The sequence below is a fragment of the Micropterus dolomieu genome, linkage group LG18 (genome assembly GCF_021292245.1).
Source record: "Micropterus dolomieu isolate WLL.071019.BEF.003 ecotype Adirondacks linkage group LG18, ASM2129224v1, whole genome shotgun sequence".
Classification (NCBI taxonomy): Eukaryota; Metazoa; Chordata; class Actinopteri; order Centrarchiformes; family Centrarchidae; genus Micropterus; species Micropterus dolomieu.
In genome coordinates, this window is record NC_060167.1 from 29,111,065 (window position 1) to 29,137,057 (window position 25,993).

Consider the following 25,993-nt stretch of genomic DNA (forward strand, 5'->3'; position numbering starts at 1 on the left):
CTAACCCCGACCTCTTCCTGTCTGCTTGACTGAATCTTGTTGTAAAGTATTAAGTGTTAAGTAGATGACGAGTAGAAAAAGAAACACTGAGGTGCTGTATCATTTCTAAACAAAATACAGTGCTTCTTCAGAATGGTCTGATTAGTTTCACTGCTATCAACCGATGCCATATTGGAAAGCCACCATTGAGTTTGAAACTTTCATGTAGAAAAATGGGTTTCCATTAGATTTTACATGTCAGGTCAAATCAAATCTGCTGGTCCGTGCTTTCTACTTTGGCCTGTGAAAAGGAGATTTGCCATTTTGTAAGGCAACCTGGAAAGTTGAGCATTTTCGGGCCTTTTCAGTCCACCCACACTGACAGATAAGAGCACAGAGACGAGTGGAATGCCATAGTGGTGTAGGCAGAAAGACATGGCAGCAGGGCAAAGAGTGCACTGCATAGAAAAGACACTAGTTTACAAAAAGCAAAGTATAGCCAATTTAAACTGCTTGATATGTGAGGATGTGTGAGATCAAAGGAATCATACTGCTAAAACTCAGATTTTATAGTATTTACCATCAGCTAAGTGATAAAAATAACATAAAAATATAGACAAGGTGATCTGGAGTCAGTGCATCGCTTGATCCTACGTTGTAAAATAAATAACTAGTATTCACGCTGATCATTTCCTGTATTTATCCTGCTTGCAGTCCTCATTCCCATTAACTTGTCATTAGGCTTTTAGTGCCAACCTGCTCAGCAGAAGCCATTTAAGTTCAGCTGAATAATACAAATGCCTTATGTAAGACCCACTTCACTTGTGATCAATTATGAAAGCCTTGTGTGAGTGTAGCAGCAGCTGCAGGCGAAGAAAGGGTTTCTGACAGGTTCAGACGAAAATGAGAAAGAAGAACCACTTCTTTGAAGAGTGTTGGTATTGATCTGGTGGGACTGTAAATAGCCAGAATCTGCCCTGATTGTCAGGCTATTTAGTTTTCAGTGGTTTTATGGAGGATACAAATGCAGCCCATAAAGAAGACAGGAAGATAAAAGGCCCCGGTGATGAGGAAAAGCTATGGTGTGTGTTTCATGTTTTGCTGAGTGGAAATGATTTCTTCAATATTTGCATGTGTAATCAACAACACTGTGCCTGAAGAGATTTTGTAACTTTTCAGAACACTCCAAACAGGAAAGTGTGACATCTCTTACCAAATGTGGTGCCAGCTTCAGGCCGCGACACAGAAGAGACAATGACGAAGCCGAACCCTTCGTTCTCGCCTCGGCGGATCTCTACGTCATAGGGCTGCAAGCCGGAGGAGACAGTGGAGGTGGTGTTGGGGGGCTGAGAGGAGGTAGTAGCGGCTGCAGCAGCGATCACGGCGTTGCCACTGCCCCCCGCCCCTCCGCCCCCTCCCCCGCTGCCGATGCCGGAGGTGGAGCCGCTGCCGGAGCTCACGGTATTGAGGGAGTTCTGGCTGCCCTGCGGAGTGCGCTTCCCCATCTCCTCCGTCAGGCTGGGCGCCTGGGTGCTGCTGTGGTGGGAGGACGCCGGCGATGGAGGCACGTCTCCCTCTGCTTTAACTACAGATGGCAGAGGAGGATAAGGTGAGAAAGACGCAGAGAGGAGATACTGTGGAGAACAACTTATTATATCATTACTTATAATGATTTATGGAAGGTTTAAAGAGGAACAAATTGTGGACAGGGTGGCGAGAGCAAACAGATTCAGGGGATGACACAAGAAGATCAAGATGAGGAAGAAGACAAACAAATAAACATTAGGCTAGCCAGTGTTACATAAGAAGTTCAGCAGATAACACAATAGAAAAAGCAGAGTAAGAAGCCGGTGAAGATAACATTAAAACTGTCAAGATATGACAACACCGCAAAATGTTACATCACCTGTACAATCTGGAAATAAAAAACTTTTCTCTCCTAACACAGCTAGTTTATGTTGATATGATAAAAGACAAGCCAGTAAGACAGCTCGGGGAGAAGAACCTCTCCAACAATCTCTGGTCTGATCTGTTGTGAACAAAAGATGAACTAAAGACGCCTGTTGTATCTGGACATTTCATTCCACATTTCATTTCCTGTGCAGCTGCTCAAGGAAGGCGCCTCATATTCCCGCTGCTGTGAGGCAGACGGGTAGCGGCAATACACTAATGTCTGGCCGGCGTCATCGGGCCGAAGGTTGACCACCCTCTCCATCATATTTATGGGCCTTTCTTTATCGCCTGCTGAGGAGCAGAGTGGAGCTGTGCAGAGCGATGAAATTGCAGTGATGGGAGGGGGCGTTTGCTTGCTGTAGCGGCCGAGCGCTTCCTACTGCTACACACTATTACAGAGGGAGGCAACCCCTGCACATAGTAAGCAGGTCCCCGGGCCCCTGATGGAACTGTGATGAAAATAAATGGAAACATGGCAACTGAATACTGTTGTACTCTAACATCAGAGGCTGTAATGATATAATGGAATCATATATCCTTAAGATTTTCATGAAATCAAACCCCATTTGACACTGTTACTGGTCTGCATTTTGACATTCAGTAATTAAAGCTCTATACAGACGTTTTCATTGTTAGTGTTGTAGTCTGCCATTCCCGCACTGAATTCAGGTCGCCTTCACATGTAAGACTGTAACTGGAAACAAGTCATGCATGTAGTCTGGGTTAATTTTACTTCAGCCTCACTGTTTACTGTCCACTCTTTTTACACTGTGTAAATGTTGTATTAAGTTACTGCTAATGCAAACTAACATCCCACTGTTGCTGTGTCACATTAAAGAGTTCAGCAGGTGAAACAAGAAGAGGCCTTTACTGTGAGGACGCCGCAGAAAACGCGATGCATTTGTCCCAGGTGTTATCCTAATCGCAATCGCTCATTAAAAATGTGCATTGCAAGGAGTGATGGAATGAAAAAGAAGCAGTCACTGTTAGATGAAGAGTTCGGTTGGAGTTACAGGCGACAGGCTGCACACCTCCAGCTTCTAAGCAAGGGAACCAACTTTCCTGCTCCCTGCTTTTGTGTGGAAAACTACTCACCCTGTGCACAGCCTGAAAATTAGATTGTGGTTGCTTGTGGCATGATGGAAAAAAGCAGATTATTGACTAACTGCTTTATTAAAACAACTTTAGTCAGTTATTACGTTGCACTGAAAACAAATACACCAGATGCTCTTCTGTTGTGTTTCTTGTGTTGCTTAACACGCTCGCTACCCTCAGAACTCTGGATCCTGTGTTATTAAATCACGCTCGCTGTTACCAAGGTAGCAACAGGGGCCACCAAATCAACCAGGACTGAAGATTTAAGTTCAAAGTGATTTATTGGTCACTCTGTCCCTGTGTCTCTAATTATTTGCCATAATTCACAAGACCTAACTTTGAACAGCTAACAGAAATTACACCCATATGGGAGTGGTTGAACATGGACCTGCCTTCCAGTCTCTAACAGTCTTGGCTGCTCCCTCATCTTAATTCCTCTTACCGGCGTAGCTGGTTTTGCGTCGCACAGTGAGGTTGACGTGGCCTTGCTTGGCAGCCTGCTGCATCAGTTGCACCACCAGCTGGTGCGACTTGCCCACCACAGCTGTGCCGTCTACGCATATCAGCTCATCGCCGGACCGCAGGCGTCCGTCCTCGTCTGCCGCTCCATACTTCACTATGTGGCCGATGTAGATCTAAAACACAAAGCAGATGGAGGAGACTTGTGAGACTCCGTGCACAAATCTAGATCATGAAAATATAAGCAAAGACTCGTAAAAGTTATGTGCTATAGATCGTTAAAATATGTATATGGAAAGGCTTCATCCACATACATACATTAAATAAGAATTCAAAGACAACTTTTACAGCAGGCATGAAGCTGGCATGCAGTACAGGTCTACTACCGTTTAAACCACACTATTACGTCTTTACTTTTCTTTTCAGCCTGCTACAGTTGTCACCAGAGCCAAGCTCTAAAGTAAATCTTTTTTCTTCAAAAAAACACAGTGCTGGCCAGTGAACAAGAACAACTGTGCCTCATTTAAGTGTGAGAGATGGGTGGCTTTTTTTTTTTCTTTTTTTTTTACACTGGATCAAAGAATCTGTTGTGTAGAAATGACTGATATGATTTTTACTCACAAGCTCAGAACAACCATAGGAGGAAGATAAATAAAAATAAAAAAACAGATCTGTTGAAAAACCATAAAGATGTGATGGGAATACAGCGCCCCTTTCGTCATTCAGGTTACTGAATCACTCTAGTTTAAATATTTCACAAAAATATAAAGTGAAAATTGAAAGGCAAACTTAGAGAGAATCAGTTATGAGAGATAACAAGAGTGGGAGAGAGACTCACCGGCTCTCCTGGCTCATTGCCTCCGAGGATCCTAAAGCCGAACCCTGTGTCCTTCCTCCACAGGAAAATGTCCTGCTCCTGGAAGTCTGGAACTGTAAAATCAACAAACCAGCGTTAACATTTCTGCATCAATACCAACAGCCAGCCCAGAGGACTTTCTGTGCCTGCACAAGTACATAGAGTTAAGCAGTAGAAATTAGCCATTTGGTATAACTCCCTCGATATTTATCACCCTATCCAGTTAAAACGTCATGCTCTAACTTTGTCATGAAGAGGGCTGCAGACAACGGTATGGCCAAAATGGATGCACCCATTGTTCTCAGGGTATCAAACCATTCTCCTGCTTGTGTCAACATGCAAATAATCTTCCTCCCAACTGTTCCGAGCTTTGTCACCAAGATAGCACTTTGCACAAACAATCTGTCTGGAGGCTTTGAGAAAAGAACAAACAAACAGATCCATCAAAAGATTAAAAGAATCTATTTTAAGAGCATAGGTAAAGAGCTTAAATAAACTATCAAAAGCTCGACAGGCTGACAAAGGGAATCAGAGCACCTTCATTCATTGGTCCCGTAATTAGAAATGATCAGGCTGAATATCCACTCTGATGTCTGAAATAGCATAGTTTTATTGTCTTTTCGCTTTTAAAATCATTTTCAGTGACGTTCCTACAGAGAGGACATTACTATTTGAATGGACTACACTCTTTCTTTTATGAAGTGATGTGTGACACGCAAATTCATTTCCGCGTATGTGTTGGAGAGCACTTCCCACCTGACAGAAGTGCTAATACATGCTGGAATAGGCTATATATTATTGAGCAGAGTATGGCTAGTTCACAGTCCACTCCCATCCACAGGAGAAAGAAGTGTGTGTGTGTGTGTGTGTGTGTGCGTGTGACTGTGTGCGCGCTTGTCACTAGAAAGGTGCTGTCCTTTAAAAGAGGCACTGCACTGAATGACAGCTCATGGTTCATGTCGCAGTGGAGATGAGGGGAGCCTCAGGGGGGCTAGGAGGAGCCAGGAGAGAGACGCAGCGAGGGTGCATGTGTGTGGCCTCATCCTGGTGTACACATGAGCTTCTTTGCTTTAGTATGTGTATATTTATTCACATATGCATGTATGTGCATGCATTTGTATGGTCGCAGCTGGGCTTGTACGGGCTGACAAACATGTACCTCTGAGCAAACTCCCAGGGCGATTTCTTTTTGCTCCAACACGGGCCACTGCTGCCAAGGCCACTAAAGCCACTAAGAGGCGGCAGGGTGGCAGAAGGCATAAACAGCCTGCTTCCAATCTGTTCCTTCGCTCAACAGTTAAAATCCCCGCGGAATGCAGCTATCTCTTCCAATCTATCACAACGCAGCCGTGGAGGAAGTGGGAGAGAAAGAGTCAAAGGCTAACTGTCGCAATCTGCACCTGCTCTCAGGAGGGGCCACTGCACAGTTACACTCTGCACCTGTCGATTAATGGATCCATAAAATATTCCCACAGTGAGGTAAGTGGGTGTAAAATCAATCAATATTTTACAAAGATGGACGGACGTGTGCAGAGCTGTGAGGGAGGACTGCAAATAACAAGCACGGATGGTTCAAACAGTGTGGAAATTAAACCGAGAACATGTAAAAACCAGACAATAATCAAAGTGAAGGCCAATAAAGCACAAGCGAGTTTTTTTCCCATCCTCTCTGGCCTAGATATTTTAGAGCAGGTTAATGCTGTGTGAGTTTTTAGGGGGTGAGTTCTCTGCAAATGGAAATCGTTCACCACATGGTGTGTTTAAAGACCTTGATCTTAGCAGAACTTTTTTCATTACAGCGAATGTTGCGTAGAGAAATGTCTCTGCTGTAGCTGAAGCCTGTGTGGGGTGCACACAGTTGGATGTTAGGGAGCTCAATGCAGCGTGAGGAAGCGGAGGATGTACACCTGCTGGTCAGCTCTCCTCCCTGTCCTTCTCTGTGTGTTCCTCTCAACTTTTCTAAATCTCAGAATCCCTTAATCTCCCAATGCTTGACCTTTCTCTTCTCCTAAAATTCATCTTTCATGTCCCATTGATATGCCTTTGTCGTTTCCTTTTCATTATCCTTTGTGCTCTCTTTGCATGTTCTCCCATTTGTACTGACAAAACTGTCTTCAGCAATTTAGAAAACCCTTGTTGAGACTCCATCACCTTAGGACAGGTAGACATAATCTCCCCTATAGTCTTGGTTTTTTCCTCTCTCCATTTCTATTGTTTACTTCCTTTTCAAATCAAACACTATTGTCCTCTCAGCCCTCCACGGCAGCTTGCCAACAGGCGTTTGCACTACTAGCCCACGCTCAGCACTTCTTTCCACATTCTTCTTCATAGGCATCTAAATAACGAAAATCCTTGACAAGTAGCGCCTGGGAAAGTGTTTATATGTTAAGGTTTCTCAGCCTTTACAGACTCCTGTATTTTATTTATTTTTTACTTGACATATCTGAGGGTTATTCTTTTTAATTGGAGCTATCCTTTGCCTTGGCGAGGCTAGACAAGAAGGAGGGGATTTGCAATCCACTAACATCCACTCCACTATTGCTGCTAATTATACGCCCATGTGTCTCTTAAGGGAAGTCTAGTGTAAAAGTGTGTCAATGGTGCCAGTGCCAACAATTGGACCAAAGTGGCATCTAGTAGCTTTTAAAGGACTGGACCAAGAACAAGCGGGAGAATGCTTCTAATGCTGGAAATGACAATAAAATCAATCCCAACTGTGTAGCTTTGAAGAACTGCTTTAAAGGAATAACTCAACATTTTTGGAAATACATTTATTCACTTTCTTGCTGAGAGTTAGATGAGAAGATTGCCAGTCTCATGTCTGTAAATATTAAGCTAGAGCCAGCAGGCTTAGCCCAAAGACTGGAAGGAAGGGGAAATAACTAGTTTGGATCTGTCCAGAGTAAAATCAATCTGTTTATTGGCTTTAAAGAAAAATTTTACAAATTAACATGTAATATCTGGTTTGTGTAATCCACACACAAACATAAATGTAAAAACAACAACAACAAAGCTAGCTGTTACCCTCTGCTTTCTTTCCTCTGTGTGCTAAGCTAAGTTAATTACCTGCTGGCTCTAGCTTTATATTTAGCACAGATATGTGGGCAGAATTGATCTTCATCTCTCAAGAAAGCAAATAAACGCATTTTCCCAAAAACTGAACTACTTACTTATATATACTTACGTATTTAAAAATTACATTTAATTTACTTAAATGTATATTCTACAATGCTATTGCCATGCTTAGTTCTATGTGAATCGATTTAGACAGTTTGCATGTGAGCAGTTCTCATATACACTAAGTGGCCTGTTTATTAGGCACTTTCCACCCCTCTCCAGAAACCAAACAGGAGCACCAATAAAGGTTGGGTCTTTGTTGCTTTAGTTTTAGAGTAGAAACCATTTACTTACATGCACAAGACTTATCTCTTATCCCAAATCTTGCTCCAAAACGTGCAGTACCCAACACACCCTGGGTCTCCCCCTGAGCCAACAGCCCCATGCAGCCCGCATCCAACCGTCACCAAAAATTAATATACTTACGCCTACTTTCATACATGCTCCTGGACTGGGCCCAAATCTTAAAGGGGTCCGGTTTTCTCTGGATGGTCCCGTCTGCTGGGGAGTCCTGGGGCGGCAGGCCTGGCAGGGGCTGAGAGGGGGGTGGGGGAGCGATGCTCTCGCTGAGAGCGGGGGCCAGGGAGTGCAAGGGTGAGTCTGTGTGGGTGCTCCGGTGGCTGGAAACGCTATGCTGGGAGCTGCTCTGACTGTCCTTTCTTGACAACTGCTGTGGAAGGAGCAGATCAATATCATTTGACAATTGAAAGTCCTCTGTGTCGGTACACCTGTGAACATGGAGGTTGAACTAAGAGGCGACAAGACAGGTGGAGACAAAAATAAAAAAACTAAAAGGTTATTGAACACTCAGCAGAGGAAAGACAACGGGAAACGGGGGTTGTCATTTGTGAGAGGAGAAACAGTGGGATGATAATTTAAATACATACTTTTTTGTGGATTAGAGTTAAAAAAAGATTGAAGATTGCTACTCCTTGGGGCAAAAGGAAGCAGGAGTGTATAAACATTGTTGTGCTGCTACCTTATTCAACGTGAAGAACAATCACGCTGTTAATTATTTTAGCATACAAAGGGGAGAAAAAAAAAAGACCTCAATGGTTTCTCATGATTAAGTCATTCAGCTGTGGGAGAAGCAACTGTGGCTCAACTTACAAGGGTACATTGCCTATTCCTTTTGTTTAACAGAGTGGAATGTATTAACAAGGAATTGCATCCACTGCTGCATATAGAGATATTCACAGTGAATAAAGCACTGGTGGGGTTTGAAACGAAGGAAGGGTTCTACTGGTGAAGAAATGTTAAACTCATAAACTCATAAATTGCCACTGGCCCCTCAATAACATGGGCACTTAAGCACCTGCTCAAGGATTTGAGGGGAGTGGTGCTTGAGCAGGGAAAGGCACATACAATCCTGAGCTCAAGCATGCTGCAGGTACAAGTAAAAATCCTTTCTGTCATCAATGTCACGATATCTTTCTTTACAGCCCCGACTTCCCCGTTACGCTGTCAATTTCAAAAAGAAACCAGCAAAGGGAAAGGGTTACAGACAGATCATGGGAAAAAAAGGAAGATATTTTAAGACACTAAGAGAAAATGACAGCAGTTCAGTCTCTTCACATCATGTGACCTCCCAGTACTTCGGATGCAGTGGACAAAATTACACCAGTAAGGGGCGGAGGCAAGCAGCTCATCTGTTCTCAAATATCAAAGTGTTTGGCCTTCAAAGTGCAGCCATGTCTTCAATAAATTCAGACTCATTACTCCCCGAATCAGCCTCCTACACCTCTGCAATTCATGTTTATATTCATCATCCTTGTTAGGCATAAAAGAAGCTTCACACTTTAACAAATATTAAGTACGAGCTGTGGATCGAGCTGGAATGCTTACTTTACCAGTGTTATGAAGGTTATAACCTCACTGGGTTGTGTGGAGAAATAAAAATCTATGGATTCATATATTTACACACACATGCGGGCCATGTTTGGTGCTAAAGTCAGACCTAGGGTCACATGCTTTCCTCTCACAGCAATTTTTTTTGGTCACTTTGATTCCAGCAAACAAAATGGCACCTCCATTAGCCAATGAGGCAGCATTTCTTCTTGTTTCTCTCTCAGTTTGATGCACAAAAAAACACAACCCAAATCTGATTCCCCTTTCAAATGAAAACAAATCTCTTGTTCTTGATGGATCTATTCGATTTGACCTTCTGCAGTCATTGTGTTCTCCCTCTGCGCTCCGGGACTGGTCTAATACATTGGTTTCTCCTGCTCGAATAACATATTAAGGAGACAGAAGATGGGATGGAATGAGGGGTTGAGGGAGGGTGGGAGGGAGAGGGAGGGCTGGGTCAATGAAAACAAATCCTTGCTGCTTCCTCAGATTCTGCTCAGTCCTGCTTTGCCACCAGCAGGCCACACTTAAATTTAGTGCCTCGATGCATCACTGCATTAGCAGTTATCTTTGGTGTGTTTTGTTGCACATAAACAACCAAACATGTCGGAAACATGCAATAACACTATTTTCATTCTGAAATCATCACCTCTATCATCTGCTATGAGAATGCTCTACCACCACCATTATCATCTAACAGACTACATATCCAGCACCAATACCACCACACCTTATTCCCCAAATGACATCACATACCCTCCTAGTGTAATCTCTGTATGGAGGAGCAGTCTCATAATCATCCTGCAAAACAAAATTGACAAACACACGTTGAGTCAGACACAGTCAACAGGGTCCCTCCATTAATCCAGCATATATCACAGGATGAGGCCGTCACTCAGCTGTGATCATACATTCAACTCTCACACTGCAAGCTTAGCACCCAGCGCGATGCGATCATCAGCGTGTTAGCAACCCAGCTCACGCTGTGCATCAAAGCCCCTTGCCCAGCCCCTGTCAGAGAGAAGGGGGCGCTGATGTGAAGCCACAGGGATCCACCCCCGCACAGCACAGCATCCCATGTCTACAAACAGACCCACAACATCAGCACAAGTTACACCATAAAGGGGAGAGTTAGAGATGAGGTAAGAGAGCCAGAGGCAGTGAAAGTGCCCCGAATATCCCTCTGACAGACACTTCATGTAGATGAAGGACAGAAGAGGGAAGGATGGATGGGAGAGGGGAAAAAAAATATAGGAAGTAAGTACTTACCAGTTTTGGGCTCTTCTTTGCAGGTGCCACCCCTGAAAAGAAATGGGTAAAAGAAAAAGGAGGTTACCAATGTAATGTTATAGTATGTTGTCCATGCAATAAAATACAAAACCAGAACAGATAACATGGACTCCCAAACAATGTCACAACAGTGCTCATTTAGCCCTCGTCTCCTTCTCTCTCCTTTCCTCTCTTTCCCTGCTTGGTTCCTTTGCTCGCCGATGCACGGCTGCTGTTTGAGAAGAAAGGGGTGTGTGTGCGTGTGTGTGTGTATGCGCGCAGGCAGCGCGATCTATCTGCATCACTGCCGCGGCCAGCGCTTGGCTTGACTGGTGCAGCGGAAGAGTGGGGCCAGCCCCAAGGGCTAACCCTGCGCTCGCTAGACCCTGGCTACCCGACGGCGGTGCACGAGTGTGAGTAAGTGTGCGTTTGAGGGAGGAAATTGAAAGTTAAGAGGAAAGGACAGAATGGAGAGCAAGCTAGAGAGGAGTAGAGAGGAGAAAAGCGAGCCGTGCTCTGGAGTTCCTGGCCGTAGCATTACCCATGGAGAAGGAGTCCAAGATACTGAACATTAAATTATAGGCAACCGTCAGTTCCCCTCTTACTGAGACCATCTTCCTGTGTCCGCTGAGCGCCACGCTCCGCTGTCGAAGGCTCCAGCATCTATAGGCAGTTGCCGTGTCCGCGCCGTCTCTCCCTTTCCTACTGCCTTTTCCTTTTTTTCCCTCTTCTCTCCCTCTCTCTCTCTCACCTCACTGCACACTGTTCTCCCTCCCTTTTCGTTCCTCAGCATCATCACCCACCGTCCCCTCCCCCTCTGCTTCCCTCCCTCCCCACAATCTAGTCTCCCTCCCACCCCCATATGCTGGTAAACATCCATGCAGATGCACACACACACACACACACACACACACACTACACGGGCATCAGGCAGCTTCGCGCAGTGCTCCTGACACAAATCAAAGTGTTGTTAAGGTATGACAGACGGGTTTCTGTGTGAGAGTGAAGTGACCAGGAATATCATCGCAGAAATATCATTATCGCAGACAAGCAAGCATACAAAGAAAGGGTGACGGATGACTAAAATGCTAAAACAGTTTGGATCTAGCCTGGGAAATCTGCTCCTTAAGCACATCACTGCCCTCCCCCTCCCTCCCTCCCTCGACTCTGCATGAAATAAACAGTTGCATGAAGTTATGGAAATGAGAAGGGGAGAAGGAATGCATGAAGCAAAAAGAAAAATGCAAGACTCGTGGTGTGTATTTACCTGGATAATATTCTACAATGAGTGGAGTATGAACCACACACACCTCTAACGTACAACCAGGGGTGCTTAACATGTGTAAAGCATGAGTGAGACTAGGCTGTGTCTGATCTAAGAAAATGGGCCACTATTGCGTGTCAGTCCTTTAGGGAAACTGAGAGGATAAGATCTTACACACACACACACACACACACGCACTCTTATCTTCTTTATCTCTCAGGCATCTGGGTTCATTCACAGCTGACAGCTCCAACTGTGTTGCATCTGCAGCCTTTTTCTCCCCCTTTGTTAATAAATAGGAATCATTCATTCATGAGCACATAACAATCCCCTAAATCAGACTCGTATGCAGATGCACACTGTCAATCCAGAGGAATTCTCTCTGGGCTAAGCATGCTGTCAAACAAAGTGTCAGGCTGGTGTTTGATTATCCTTCATCCATCCACTGCAACTGATCTGCTGCCGCCGCCGGCCATCAGTGTCTCTCAGCACACTCTCCCTCTCTAGCCTTTTCGATTGGACACACTCGTGTTGGCAATAAACACACTTGATTCAGGCCTTCGTGTTGCACTGTGCTTTTTTTCCCCCCAGTTCACTTTGAAATCGATATTTCACTGTAAAAGCAATATGACTAAATAAGATCTATATTTAAGAGAAATATAGACCTCTACTAAACTGTGAGGCCTTGATGCCCATTCATAAAAACAAGGAAGACGCAACTGTACGCAGGTCAACACTACATTGGTAGGCAGAAGCAGTTCTGTGGGGTTTTTGTGTTTGTGTGTGTGTGTGTGTGTGTGTGTGACGCACCAGTGTGTGTGTGTGTTTGAAGCTCCTACATCAAAAGGTATTGTGGATGTTTGGGTCAACCTCCAGTCGTAATTACATACATACAAGAGGGAGGAAAGAGCGGCTTTGGACAGGTGGGCAATCTCGGCTGGCCTGCACACTGACAGCCTGAGTGAGAGAGCGTTGACTAAATCCTCCTCCTGCTCTCAAATAATGGACCGGGACCGCTGTTTCACCCCCCCCTGGCCCCAGCTCATTTTATTCAGCTTACTAAATCTTAAAACTTGTGACAGAAAAAACATTCTTAACAGTGAATAATGAAGGACTATTCAACCTACGGGGAACACAATTTGTATAATATGTGTTTTTTATGATAAATGATATATCAACTGATTATTACAGAGTATCCAGTATATCTGAGGTTTGCAGTAAAGCATTTTTATTGAGCTTGACAGAATCATTTTGTCATTTTGTCTCACTGTCTAAGGGCCAAACTCCATGAATTTCAGCAAACAACTTTCTTTTTTCTCTGTGTGACAGCCCCCAGCTGGTTAAATTCCTAGTGTCTGGATGCATTGTGGACTCTTTGCAAACACTGGAAATAAGGTGTGGTGGAGTAAACACACCTATACAATGCAATGACACACTAAGTTAAGATTTGTGCACCGGAAAGATGAATTCAGCAAAGGAGCTCTGGATTAACGTATTGGCCAAACTGGGTACAGGCTGACAGGGAGTACAGTACCCTCAGCTGAATGTGTTGCACAGTCCCCTTCAACAGAGAGGAACGGTTGCAACAACCTGGCAGCACAGCAGTCACTAAACGGAAGCCATTACTAAGCAGATTATGTTGTCTGTCCACAGCGCCGGCACGTGTGTGTACATGTTGGTGGATCTCGGCTAGGACGGATGGCTTCCAACAGGCAGGTCCATCTGTCATTGTGGTGACAGTGCCTGGTGACCGTGGGGAACTGACAGACGGTCTCAGAGGAGTGAAAGGCTCACATCAGCTGTGTACATCAGCAGCCAGGATGTGACAGCCCTGCAGAGTACAGCTTTATTTAGCTTCCCTTTATGTGTGTGTACGTAAACAGTGAAATTAAATGTGACAGAGGAGCATACCAATGTGACCAAATAGATGACAAGAGAGAGCGCGCATTAAAAGTTTTAAACCAAAAGTGATGGAACACTTTCTTGCAAGGAAGGCGATGGTGCCTTATTATCAAAAAAACCCAACCTAGGAGTGTTTCTCCCCTGTATTGTGCCTTCTTTCTTGTGGCAGGAGGTGAAATTCTCTCCTCCCACAAATGCACACAACCACCCAGAGGAGACCCCACAGCAGATCTGCAGAGCATTGTCATAGAAACAAAGGACTGTGCAACGGAGGAGACTTACAACTCGCCCAGTAGTTATGGAGGTGTGAAGACATGGGAGACTAGTGGTGGGGTGAGTGAGAGAGAGGCTCACCTTGTCCCTGTGCAACAAGCAGTGATTCACAGGCACAGGCCGTGAGGAAGCCAAAAATGAGCCGAGGTGAATCGTGGGCACCTAGCGGGCAGCCTACTCCCCCACCACTGCTTTTCAGGACTGCTATGCTGTTCGTTATGGTGCCAGTGGAACGTGCAGTCAGCAGAATTTTTAATGCGAAGTGGGCAAAAATATGACGCTTCCTGTCCATACAGTGAATTGATTTCCTGCTTTGGTCTGTGCAGGGACCTATCATCAACATTTATCTCTTTTTAATGGGTGTGTACAAGACTGTCTACATTTTACGGGCCTGGTGAATGTGCCTGCCGGTAACTGGGAGTTTGTTTATCTAGGTTATGTAAGTTCACATATTTGTGTACCTATCAGCATGTCTCCACAAAAAAAGTGCTTTTTGACAGGAGGCATTTACAAGCCATCGCTTGGCCAACATTATGCCAATAAGAGCTATCTGGTGTGGCAATGATCCACTTTTTACCCTCTTTAAGCGACACTTTCATGAAAAAAAAACAACAAAGGAAAACACACATTTCAACCCCCTGTCTGTCATCAAGGGTACAATAAATCCCTTTCAAACTGCACTTAAAGGCAATGAGGGGAAAGGCGAAAGAACGTAAACAAGAGGAAATGCACCCTCTTGTGCTTTAACACTATGGGTGCTTTGTAGATGAATGCTCTTAAGAGTTTTCCAAGTAGCCATGCAGATAATCTGAGGCCCCTGACATGTCTTTGGGTATTTAGCGTCGCATTTGTTCAAAGGAGATAAGGAAAGTAACTGTGCAGTGGAAGGGTTCATCAAATACATTGACATTTGCAAAACAGTTTAACACCTCTTGTCTGTGTTAGTCCCTCAACCTGCCATTTGTCCGTCCGCTGGCTACGTGGGCGGAGAGAAAAAGCTTCATCTCTCATCCTGAGAGAAGGGCAGGGCGAGGCCTGGTTGCCCAGCAGAGACTAATGTGTCACCGTTGATTGATGAGTCATGAAGAGTGGGGAGAGAGAGTGGAAAAGAGAGAGAGCAGAGCATCATAGGGGTTTTTGTGCCGCTGTCTTTCATCATCTCTCTGATCCTCTGACATCTTTCCATTCACCGTTCTCCTGCTCTCCCGTCGTCCACTGCAGCTATTTTTTCTTTCCATTTCCTGTACATGGCTATAAGCAGTTGCTGTAGCCAAGCACAAAGTGAACCTCGCATTCATTGCAGCACCTGCCAGGCCTTACAAACAGGTATAAACAAAAAAGAGAGAGAAAAACGAGCAGAACACGACACTAAATCCACGCTGAGACAAATGGGCTTCATTTTTCTACAGCTGACTAATGACCTGAGCTGCTGGGCTATTGAGAGGCTGTGTTTCAGAAATTCTACACCCAAACAAGTTTTTGCTGACAAAAGGCTGTACAGCAGGTGTATGTGTCCCTGTAGACCCTGTAACATTTACACCTTTTTAAAGGGAACAGGGGAGAGGAAATTAGCGCCTGTTCTACGGCAAGACATCAGGGGCCAAAATGAATTATGTCAGTGCATCAGTGGGGGCAGGAGAAGACAGGCAAGGGAAAATGAGCACATTAGAGCAGTGTAATTAGACAAATGAAAGAACGATGTATCACAAAACACAGACCTGATTGAAGAAATAAATCATGCCCGTGTGCTTACAGCAGGTACATCTCAGACTACAAAATGTCTATAAAACCTCTGTACCTAACCTATGAAACACTGTTAAAGTCTCATAACCTGACACTCCTGACCTGTTGGTGGTTCTTCCTCTGTATGTATTAACTGGACACCCAACCCCCCCCTCCCCACAACCCCCAGCATTCTCACACACTGTGAGAAAGAGAGCGTAGGCACAGCGTTGCACACAGCCGCCTTAACGAGTGTGTATCCTCGTGCGCTGGTCCTCAGGGATTGGCTCCCATCTTTACGTGGGCGAGCGGGTGTGAATCTAGTCTACAGTGGGGGGAACAGAAACAGAAAAGGGGGCTGGAGGGTTGGAGGAGGTATGGATCTCCACCAATTAAGACGGTACCAGGGTCTTTCTGTTTCAAATCTATAATTGGATGCACGGCCGTTCATGTTTGAGGCAGACACCAAGTGTATGTGGATGTGTGTGTGCATGCAGGAGCGGTGTTTGCTCAGGGAAGAAGAGATTCTTGATGGATGGCAGGAGAGTGAGTAAAAGGGAGTACACGAGAGAAAAAGATGTATGTGTATGATAAGCAAAGCTGACACCAAGACCCCAATTAGAGTCCAGTGTGCCTTGCCGCTTCTGGTGGAGCGAGCCGGAGTGAGAAAGAAGTGAGGAGAGGAAGAGCGGGAGAGTAATTAAGGCACTGTGTCTAGAACCTTGCTTTTTGTTGTGTGTGAGTGTGTATCCATGTTAGCAACACGTGTGATATGTAAATGATGCAGTGTGGGTGGGGCATTGACACGTAAATAAATGTAAGATGTAAACCGATTCACATGGGGAAATCTGAAGGACAGGATATGTGTGGAAATTCAGTGAATTAATCTCCAACAATTTCAATAATCGACAAACGTTTATCAAGCAGAAATACTCATTCTCTGGTTTCAGCTTCTCCAATGTGACAATTTGCTGCTCTGGGCTGTTCTTTCTATAATTAGACTGTTGGTTGGGTAAAGCAAAACATTTGGAGGCTACATCTTAGACTCTGGGAAACTGTGATGGGCATTTTTCACTTTTCCTGTCATTTTATGGATAAAACAATTAATCAAACATTGATTAATCAACAATAGAAATCATAATTAGTTCTTTAAATATCACTTTGGTTGTCCACATCTTCAACAAAGTGCATTCTCACACATGCACAGTCCATAGTTCAGATGCTAGATAGGGCCGGGTATTATTCAAAATGTTCATTACTAATGCCAGCATGATAGAGCTTTGCTTTGGTACAGACACAAAAAAAAAGAGGAATATAGACATATTTTCTTTACAAAAGCCTTTTGTTCATTTAAAAAAAGAAGACAAACAAATGTTGTCGAAACATGAGCAGCTGTACAAGAGCTCTGCCTCAAATTGTTTCAAATTGGCAAAAGTCAAAGCTGACTGATCAAAGAACAAGTAAAAAAAAAAAAAAAAAGGACAAAAAAAAACAAAAACAGAGTACAAATCTGAACAAGGATTCATTGCCAGGTTTTAGAACTTGACAGAAACTCAGTGCGACAGACAAATTTCGGTTGGTACAAAACAAGGAAGTTTGATACCCAGCCCCAGTGTGGGACAAAAATAAAAAAACAAGGCGACACACTGCACTAGTTTAACTTCGGCTCACTAATTACTGGCTGTGTTGTGATGTTGGAGCCATTAGGCTCTTCATCAGAAACATACAACAGACAGCACATGGTACTTAAAAGTGCAGTGAGCAGACTTTTGTTCTATTATTAATGTGCATAAATTAGCAAAAATGCAGGTCCACTATATATTAATTCGTTTTCATCTTTGTTTCCTGTGTTTGTGTGTTTTTCTGCTGACTGGCATCCTTTGTAATAAGTAGGATAAAACCAACCATAAAAGACATTTAGCAATGCTGGTTCAATTAAACTTCCATAAGCGTTATCGTCATCTATGCCTTTGTCTTTTAGATCAGTGCCATTCCTTCTATCACGGTCACAGCTGTCTGTCTGTGTCTATCAAAGCCAGTCACTGCGTTTACACAAGCCCGGCTAAACTGCCTTTTGTTTTATTGACAGCCCATTAAGCCCCTGCCCATGATGAGGCTGTATCACTTTATGGGCTTGTGTACACTTGCACGATGAGGAAATGCTACTCATTAGAAAAAGCCGGTGAGGGGGAGTGAAACTGTTTGGTCTGTGGGTGTGTGTCAAGAAGCGAGGCAAAGAGAGATCGTGACAACACGGAGATACAAATTGAGACGGAGTCACACATGTAGATAAAATGACAGAGCCTCAATGCGAGACTACAATGCGACTTGGCCGTCATTCATCTCTACAATTTCCCATGACAGTTCTGAGCACTTAACCCTACAGAGGAGATAAACTGTGCGTGTGTGCGCGCACACAAAAAACCTTTTACTTACTTGAATTAATAAGCCCCAAAGCAAGCTATGGACAGTCTCACAGAGAAAATAGTCCAATTACTTGTATCACACAGAGTGCGTTTAGAGCTCTGGAGGTCTGTGTGTCTGAGGGGGATTGGAGGGAAAATACTGAAATTCAATCATTTCAGTTTTATCCTCCATTCACAGTTGCTTTGTTTCCATTTAGTGCTTCAGTTCGACAGTGTTTTTCAATCAGAAACCATGACAAAAGCTGGGTGGTGCACGTTGAATAGCAGCATTCACATGCTGGTCCACTGTTTTCTCATCACTGACATTGACCGACTAACAGTGAAATGTGTTTATGTTAACAGCAAAATGTCACAGACTCTAGCTCATACCAAGCCAGATAGCCAGGTGGGTGGATAAAAGGCATGCCAGCACAATTGGTGGCATCTTTAAAGCGACTAGCTTAGACATGGGAGTACACTAAAAGCCTAAATTAACTTGACATGTTGTCAGCCAACAAACACAGCAGGCAGAAACAGGGGAGTGAATAAGGACCTGGGCATAGAGAGAAAGAGTATGAGACAGGCTGAAAAAAAGGGAGAATATTCATATTATACACCTGAAACACCCGCTAAACCGGAGTGTCTCTCCGTTCTTTATCCTTCTTTTCATAGTTCCTCCATCTCCCCTTTCCTTTTTCTTCTCTCTGCAGCCTTTCCATTTCAAGACAGTTGTAATATAATGACAGGTGTCAATGCTATTCAGTGGAAACGCCTCACTCTCTCTTCCACTTCATTTTCAGCCAGTCATCAAAGGCTCCTTTTCTCCTTCCATACCATAATTATCCCTCTATCTTGCCTTCTTTTGAATCTCGTTTTTGCTTCCAACCTCTATTTACATGAATAAATAAATATGTGTGTCAATAAAAGAGCTCTTTGTGAGCTGGAACAGCCTGTAAGGCAGAAACCTATTATTTTTTGCCAACAGCTCCAAGCAGATTCACGGGAAAGGTTTGTTTTGCAATACGTCAACATATGGCCACATAAATCAGAAACCGGCATATAGCTTGACACCTATTTCCTTCATCTTCCGCATCTCATCAGTTACAATACAAATGACAAATTCACGGAGACAACATGTACGCGAGGGATCAGCGAGGGATCAGCCTCCACTCACCTCTCTGCACCAGCATGGTGACCTCGCTGCCTTTGGGACACTTGCTGAGCAGGTCGACCACCTGGTTGTGAGACATGCTCTGCACGTTTCTCTTGTTCACCTCCACGATGATGTCACCCTCCTTGAGGCCGCGGCAGCGCGGGTAGTCCACGATCTGCTTCACTCGCTGCCCTCCACCTCCGGGGCTGTCGGCGATGGTGAAGCCGAAGCCCTTGTCTCCTTTCTCCATGTGTACAGTGATGAGCTCTGGTTGCGTTGCAATGGATGAGGCCAGGGTGACCACGTCGCTGGGGTAACTGAGCTGAGAAGATGTATCAGAGGCCACCTCCGCCGAGGGGCTATGGGGTCGGGGGAGGCCGTTGAGGGGTACCCCGCCATTGGTTGAGCCGTTGTTGTTGTGACTGCCATGGCTGGACGGCGAATCGTAGCTGTTGGAGGCCTCCTGGCCGTTGACAATGATTGGCTCTTTGTTTTCTAGAATGGCCACTGAGGTAACCAAGCTGGTGTTGGGGTCATCAGGGTCAAAGGGCAGAGGGTAGCCACGGCACAGCTCCAAATTGACCATGGAGCCAATTGGGATGGACTGGAAGATCTTCACCACTTGGGCATGGGTGTAGCCCAGCACACATGTGTCATTGACACTCACGATCACGTCACCTTAGAGGTGAAGAAGAGACAGAAGTTTGTTTTGTTTCATATTTAAGGAATTCATTTGTCAAAGCTGTTATTTGGTACAAGGTTTGAGCTCCCTTACTTATGCACAATTGGTATTCAGAAAATCTACCTATTCTAAAAGTAGCTGAAACCAGTTCAAAAGCAGTACGCCTTCTTTGTAGACATTGTTAAATTTAGCACACCAACCTGTCTCCATTTTGCCATCAAGGGCAGCAGGTCCATCTAGGACCAGGCTCTTGATCTGCAGGAACTCGTCGGGCTCGTCGCCTCCCACAACAGTGAAACCGAATCCCCGACGGCTCTTTTTCAGCTTAGTATTGATAAAAGTCCCATTCAGCTCGGATCGGTTGCGAGTAAAGAAAGGCTTCCCTCCTGAACACACAAACACAGATAATTCAATTATCAAAATTCTGATATGTCAATTTAACAGCACAAACTGAATTAAGCAGCTCGGAGTTCTGTTTGCATATCACCAAAAATGCTAAATAAGTTCTCGGCCTGGTAATATACTAATTCTAGATTTCATGAAAAAGCTTTGGCTCAATGGGACGAAATGAACTCTCCTAAAAAAAATTAATGCATATCATCAATCTAAGTGCAACCATTTAAAATGACTGTAATGTGGCTATTGGCCATCGTTGGGTGATCACCCAGTGGGTGAGTTCAGGTCCAAAGAGACATCATGAATCAAAACAGGCTGATTATAATAAATAGATTAATTAGGTTAAAAGGGAATTGGAAAGACAAATGAGGTGCATGTGGTAGGAAATGGGGGTAATCCTCAGGGTAGAATCCCGAACAATCCAAACCCCCCTCCTGGTGCTACCTCCCCTAAGCATCAGACACTGGTACCCTCAAAAGAGTGTCTTGATTCTGGGATTGAGAGTGAATCTTGTCTATGGGCAGTATCTGCCAACTATTGATTCATTATCTGACTAAGCCAACTAGCTGGAAAAAAGATGTGTATATGACTGCTTATAATAGGATCTTATACTTGCACTGTACTTATAGTCACTATGGTGACTAAGGCTATATTGATTATCCATATTTAAAAGTGCATGGAGCCAAAGGTTTTGTTCAAAAACAGCATCAACAACCGGGCAGTTAAAACATCAAAAAGAACACAAAGTAGTTATGACAATACATATATTTTGGTTCAAATCAAATTATACAATCTCAGCTTCTTGATTACCTCATGTGCACTGTATATTTCATTTTTAATGGTGGTTTTGTACTAAAAGATGCAACAGAGAGGCACTGGACCACTGAAAGTACAACTTCATCTGCTAACAAGACATCTCTATTATTCAACACTGATTGTGAGGGTTAAATTAACACCGAAATATCCAAGAAACACATTTCACAGTGGTCTTAACTCTTGAGAACTGCAATCTAAACTCAATTACTCAGTCATCCTTTTTCTTCTTGCTTTATGTACCTCATTATCTGGTGTTAGGGATAAAATGAAGAAAGATATGAGATGGAATCAGTCTTAACATAAAAAGTGAGTGAGGTATTCATCCGCTGTCTTCACAGTGGAGAATTGAAGAACAGGGAACAACTGTTGGGTACAGGGACAGGCTGAGCTCCAACAGTCTATTTACAGACATAATGTCAGCCAAATACTACAGAAAATGACTCCACAAATTACTTCACATACTTCACACAAATGAACAAGGAGATGTTGGCAGAAGTAAAGGAAAGAATGAAAGCGAACAGAGAGGAGATGGACAGAGTCTACATTAAGGAGAACAGAGGGATGTGTGCTTAGTGACCTGCACTACCACATTAAGTTATGCTAGAGCTACAATGTTTATGCGTTCAATGAAAAATGCATTACCCTTGGAGTCGGTTGGTGTCCTTGTGTGTTTTGCGGGGAGTGTGTGTGTTTGTGTGCAATGCCTTTGAATAGCATTTTTCAGAATAGAAGAGATGTGACAAAACTGTGAACATAGATGGCGGATTTATCCACAAGGGATCCCAGAGATGTAAGAACAGACCAGGAAGCAAAAAACATGAAAGTAGGGAGTTAGATAAAGAGATTTCAAATGACGCCTTTCTCTGGAGGAATGTCAAGGCCTAGGACAGTATAGAACAGAGACATCAGAGCAAGTGGGAGGGGGGATACAAGGAGAGTGAAATATACAGATGGAAGTATGGACAACCAATAATTGAACCAAAGCAGAGAGTGGTAGGAGACAAGGCAAAAGCCAGCGAGATGGCGAATGTGGGCCATAAAATAAAGAGATCAATGAGGGAAAAGGAAAAGACGGCCGACAGAGCAGCAAGGGAGAGTAAGAGGGAGAGACAGGGTGAAGCAGTTAATTCTCTGCCATTGCTGTGCTAATTAGACAAGCTGCTAGTGGGAGGCTGGTATAAAAGGAGCTGGCAACCAGGAGAAGGAAACACAAAGTAATGGCTAGACACTGTCTCTGTAGGTGTGTGTAACGCTAAATGATGGGTGAAATCATTGCTTGATCCAGAAAATGGAGAAACATAACAGAGGTTTCATGAGAAGCAACATGTGGCCACAGTAAACATATTTCATATAAAAACTCTACTTGGCAGAGTCATATTCGATTTGTCTCAGGGAAATACAAACACTGCCTCGAGTGCTCGCTTGGAAAAATGTAGTCCACTGTACATACCAGATGAGTAGAATTATATCTTACTTAATAGGAATATATGACGAAACTTATACAGAGAGCAGCTTTATAATGTCAATTCACAACTGGTCCTTCATCAACTCTAGCACGGCCTGAGGCGCCGGCTCAGGAAAACAAACTACACTGTGAAAGATGAATTTGGTTTAACTCATAATAAGTCTCTCTGGGTAACCCAACCTAGAAGCAGCAAAGCAATGAGTAATCCTGTTTTTAATCAGGTTTCAGTTTAATTCTATAGAGATTAGTTGATTAATCGGTCGACCGATTAATTGGGGTGATATCTGACATTTTGAGATAATCGGCATCGTCCAATACCTGCACCCACCAGGCCGATGTATCATGGTAAATGACTGGCTAGTGTTAGATATTGTTATACTGTAGAGAATAATGCAGCTGAATGATGTCACTTCAGACAAAGTGTACCCCACTTTCTCTTAAACACCAGTCAAGTCACGGCATCAGCATTGGCCATTGAAAAACTGATAGTAGTTGACCACTAATAAAGATGGCAACTTACGTTTTTGTCCCATTGCATTGGGCACTGTAGGTGCTGTCTGAGGGTCTCTGTAGGTCTCCTGGTGGTTGGCAGCATAGTTGGCCAGTGGGGCCCCTGCCAAAACCGAGTCCTCGATCCATTCTGTAACAGCAAGAGGCACATATTCTCTAGATGGGGTCTAGACAGGTGCACAGCTGCCCTACTTGTGGAGGAAACCGGGGCTAAGGGCTCTGAGACAACATGTCCTACTGTTTAGGGAAAAAGCCATTTGGCTTTCTATGAAGCTAGAAGAACTCTAAAAGGTCTAAAAATGTAATCTGTGAAAAAGCTACATTTCCTGGTATGGTGTCAGCCTGATATTCAGTTAAAAAACCTTCCCACAGAGCAACAAGTCAATGGAAGTGGTTCAAAGACCCTGACTACCAAGATATAATGTGAAACCTACATTACAGTTTCTCCCGACTGGGCAACATTGTAATAACAGGTCGCACAAACTTCACTAAGCTTTTAACACTGTTTCACATCTCCTTATAAAAGGAGGTGTGTGAAAACAGAGCAACCCATGTCAACGGCTACCACCTTTGATTAATCACCTTGTTAAAGCATTACTGCACCAATCAGATTACAATCTTCATTAATATTCTTAACGTTCAGATAGAATCAATGCAGATGTGAAATAAAAAAAACTGGTAAAAACCCCAGTTGAGGAAGGGTAAGGTATTGAGCTTTCAGACGAGGGAAAAGTCAGCAGGTAATCGAGTGGAATCGAATGATTTCTGCTGAATGAGCAGAAGGTGGAGCGCGATAGCAGAGTTCCCATGTGGGCTGGCGTGCATTGACAATTAATCTCCTTGCGGGGCGTCCTGTGAATGCATAAGGTTCAAGACTGGACACAGGAGCAGCCTAAGGTTACCAATTGGTGGAGTTTTGGCAGCTGTGTGAAGTAAATCATCACTGTTATTTCCAGTCATTTATTAAAAGACACAAATAAGGAAAGAGTCTCTCTTTAGCAGGCAGATCACTTTCAGTTGAAGCCAAACTTACCTGTCTTTACCTAAGAAGTAAAGCTTTCAAGTTATTACCACAAACAAGAATCCAAAGGCAACACAGAAAACAGAAATTAACTTCAAAAAGGCTGTATGGTACAGCCGCAAATAATAGTTATGCCTTTATGGAAGGGCACTTAGCAAATCATAAGGCAGCAGCAGGCAACATCAACTACTGTAGCAATCATTGCTGTAAAGACATAATATCTCTCACACATACATACAGAGACATGCAACTCAGTCACACACACGTGAATAGAAAAAAAGGAAATGACGCCCTTGGTGGGGGCTTGTGAACGAACCTCGGATGTAGCGCTCACCTTCAGGTGGCTGCTGGCTTTGGGGCTGAGGCTGCTGCTGTTCAAGCTGCCTGCGCCTCTTAGCCTCCAACACTGGATTCTCATACTGGGTCTTCCTGTTGATATGACTTTTGGGCGGTGGAAGGAGGAGTGAGTGGATGGACATTGAGAAATAAGAAAAGAAGGACGGGAGGAACAAATAATAGGAATAGAAAGTAAGAATAGAAAGCAGGATGTATGACGAAATAAATATCAGCAGGAACGTAGAGTGCAGCAGAGAGGAAAAACGGGCACAGACGAGAAGACAAGGTAACAGAAGAGAGAGAAAAGGGTCAAGAGAGGGAGGGGAGACATAAGGGCATAAGCTTTGATTAATACACAGTGGCACAATACACATGCGTGCATACATAGATATTTACACAGGAACCCCTCTCTGAGACATGCATGACACAATCACGCCCACAAATCACAACAAACAAATCCCATTTTCACAGAAACTACAAACATCTTCCACATCACACAACAACCCTGGGAGGTGTTCCTACTAACCTACCAGCACTGAGAAATTACACTTGAAAGCAACACATTATACAGCAAATGAGGGAAATGGTGAATAATGTCTACTTGAAGAAAAAATAATATTACAGAGACAAAGAAGTGGGGAAAAAAAAAAAAAAAAAAATCAAGAAATGCCACAGTCCTGAGCCCCCAGGTGTTGCTTTGAACAACATCAAAAACGCATGAAACATAGTCGTATTATTGTAGAGGTCCAGGGGACCATCACACAAGAAGAGATGCACACATATGCACACGTATACGCGCACACACACACTCTCGTGTTTTCCCAAATGACACAAACAAAAATGGCCTAAATTTTCCAGTACTCAAAAGACCAAAATAACTGAAGCGAAATCTGGCCATGACGTCAACACAGTAGAACTGTACATTTATTAGAGCTGCTCCTATTTACAGTAAGGGCAGTTGTTTCTTTTGTTAAAATGAAAATGTGCAAGTATTCACATGCAAGAAGAAAAATGCAAAGAGGCCATTTCTTCTTCTTTCTGCATGCCCGTGTGCAGAGTCAGCTTGTGCATATGTTTAAGAATGTCCTTGTGTGGTGTTGCTTGCCTTTACATACTGTGCATCACTTACTCAACATAGTAGACCCCGTATACTGGATCGTCTATTTTCTCCCATCCTGGAGGAAGTTCTAAAAAATAAAGAGAGAAGAACAGAGTGAGATGAGGAAAACTCAAAGCTGTGAAGTTGCTGGAGGCCATGTATTGAGACATTAGTGGCAAGGCCAGTAGAGACCTTTTTCCTCTCCATTGTGTTTGCCTGTCAGTCAGTCAGTCTCCAGGCCCAGGGTGACTCAACACCTTCACAAGCTGGCCCCACACTCCCACACCCCACCCCACATACCCTCACAATGTTGACATTTCCACACATTGGATAAGAACAGAGGCAAGACCCCATGGGGCAGAGATGGAGAGAC

General features: G+C 43.9%; 1 protein-coding gene across 1 annotated transcript in view; it reads right to left on the reverse strand.

The window, feature by feature from the left end:
• Nucleotides 1-25,993, reverse strand: part of magi1b (membrane associated guanylate kinase, WW and PDZ domain containing 1b) — a 142,764-nt gene that overhangs the window by 11,565 nt on the left and 105,206 nt on the right. Inside the window, 11 exon segments of the mRNA XM_046076068.1 lie at nucleotides 1,193-1,564; nucleotides 3,470-3,662; nucleotides 4,325-4,416; nucleotides 7,886-8,129; nucleotides 10,064-10,108; nucleotides 10,577-10,608; nucleotides 19,317-19,973; nucleotides 20,178-20,363; nucleotides 23,175-23,294; nucleotides 24,502-24,626; nucleotides 25,651-25,708. Of these exon segments, the coding sequence (XP_045932024.1) occupies nucleotides 1,193-1,564; nucleotides 3,470-3,662; nucleotides 4,325-4,416; nucleotides 7,886-8,129; nucleotides 10,064-10,108; nucleotides 10,577-10,608; nucleotides 19,317-19,973; nucleotides 20,178-20,363; nucleotides 23,175-23,294; nucleotides 24,502-24,626; nucleotides 25,651-25,708 (2,124 nt within the window).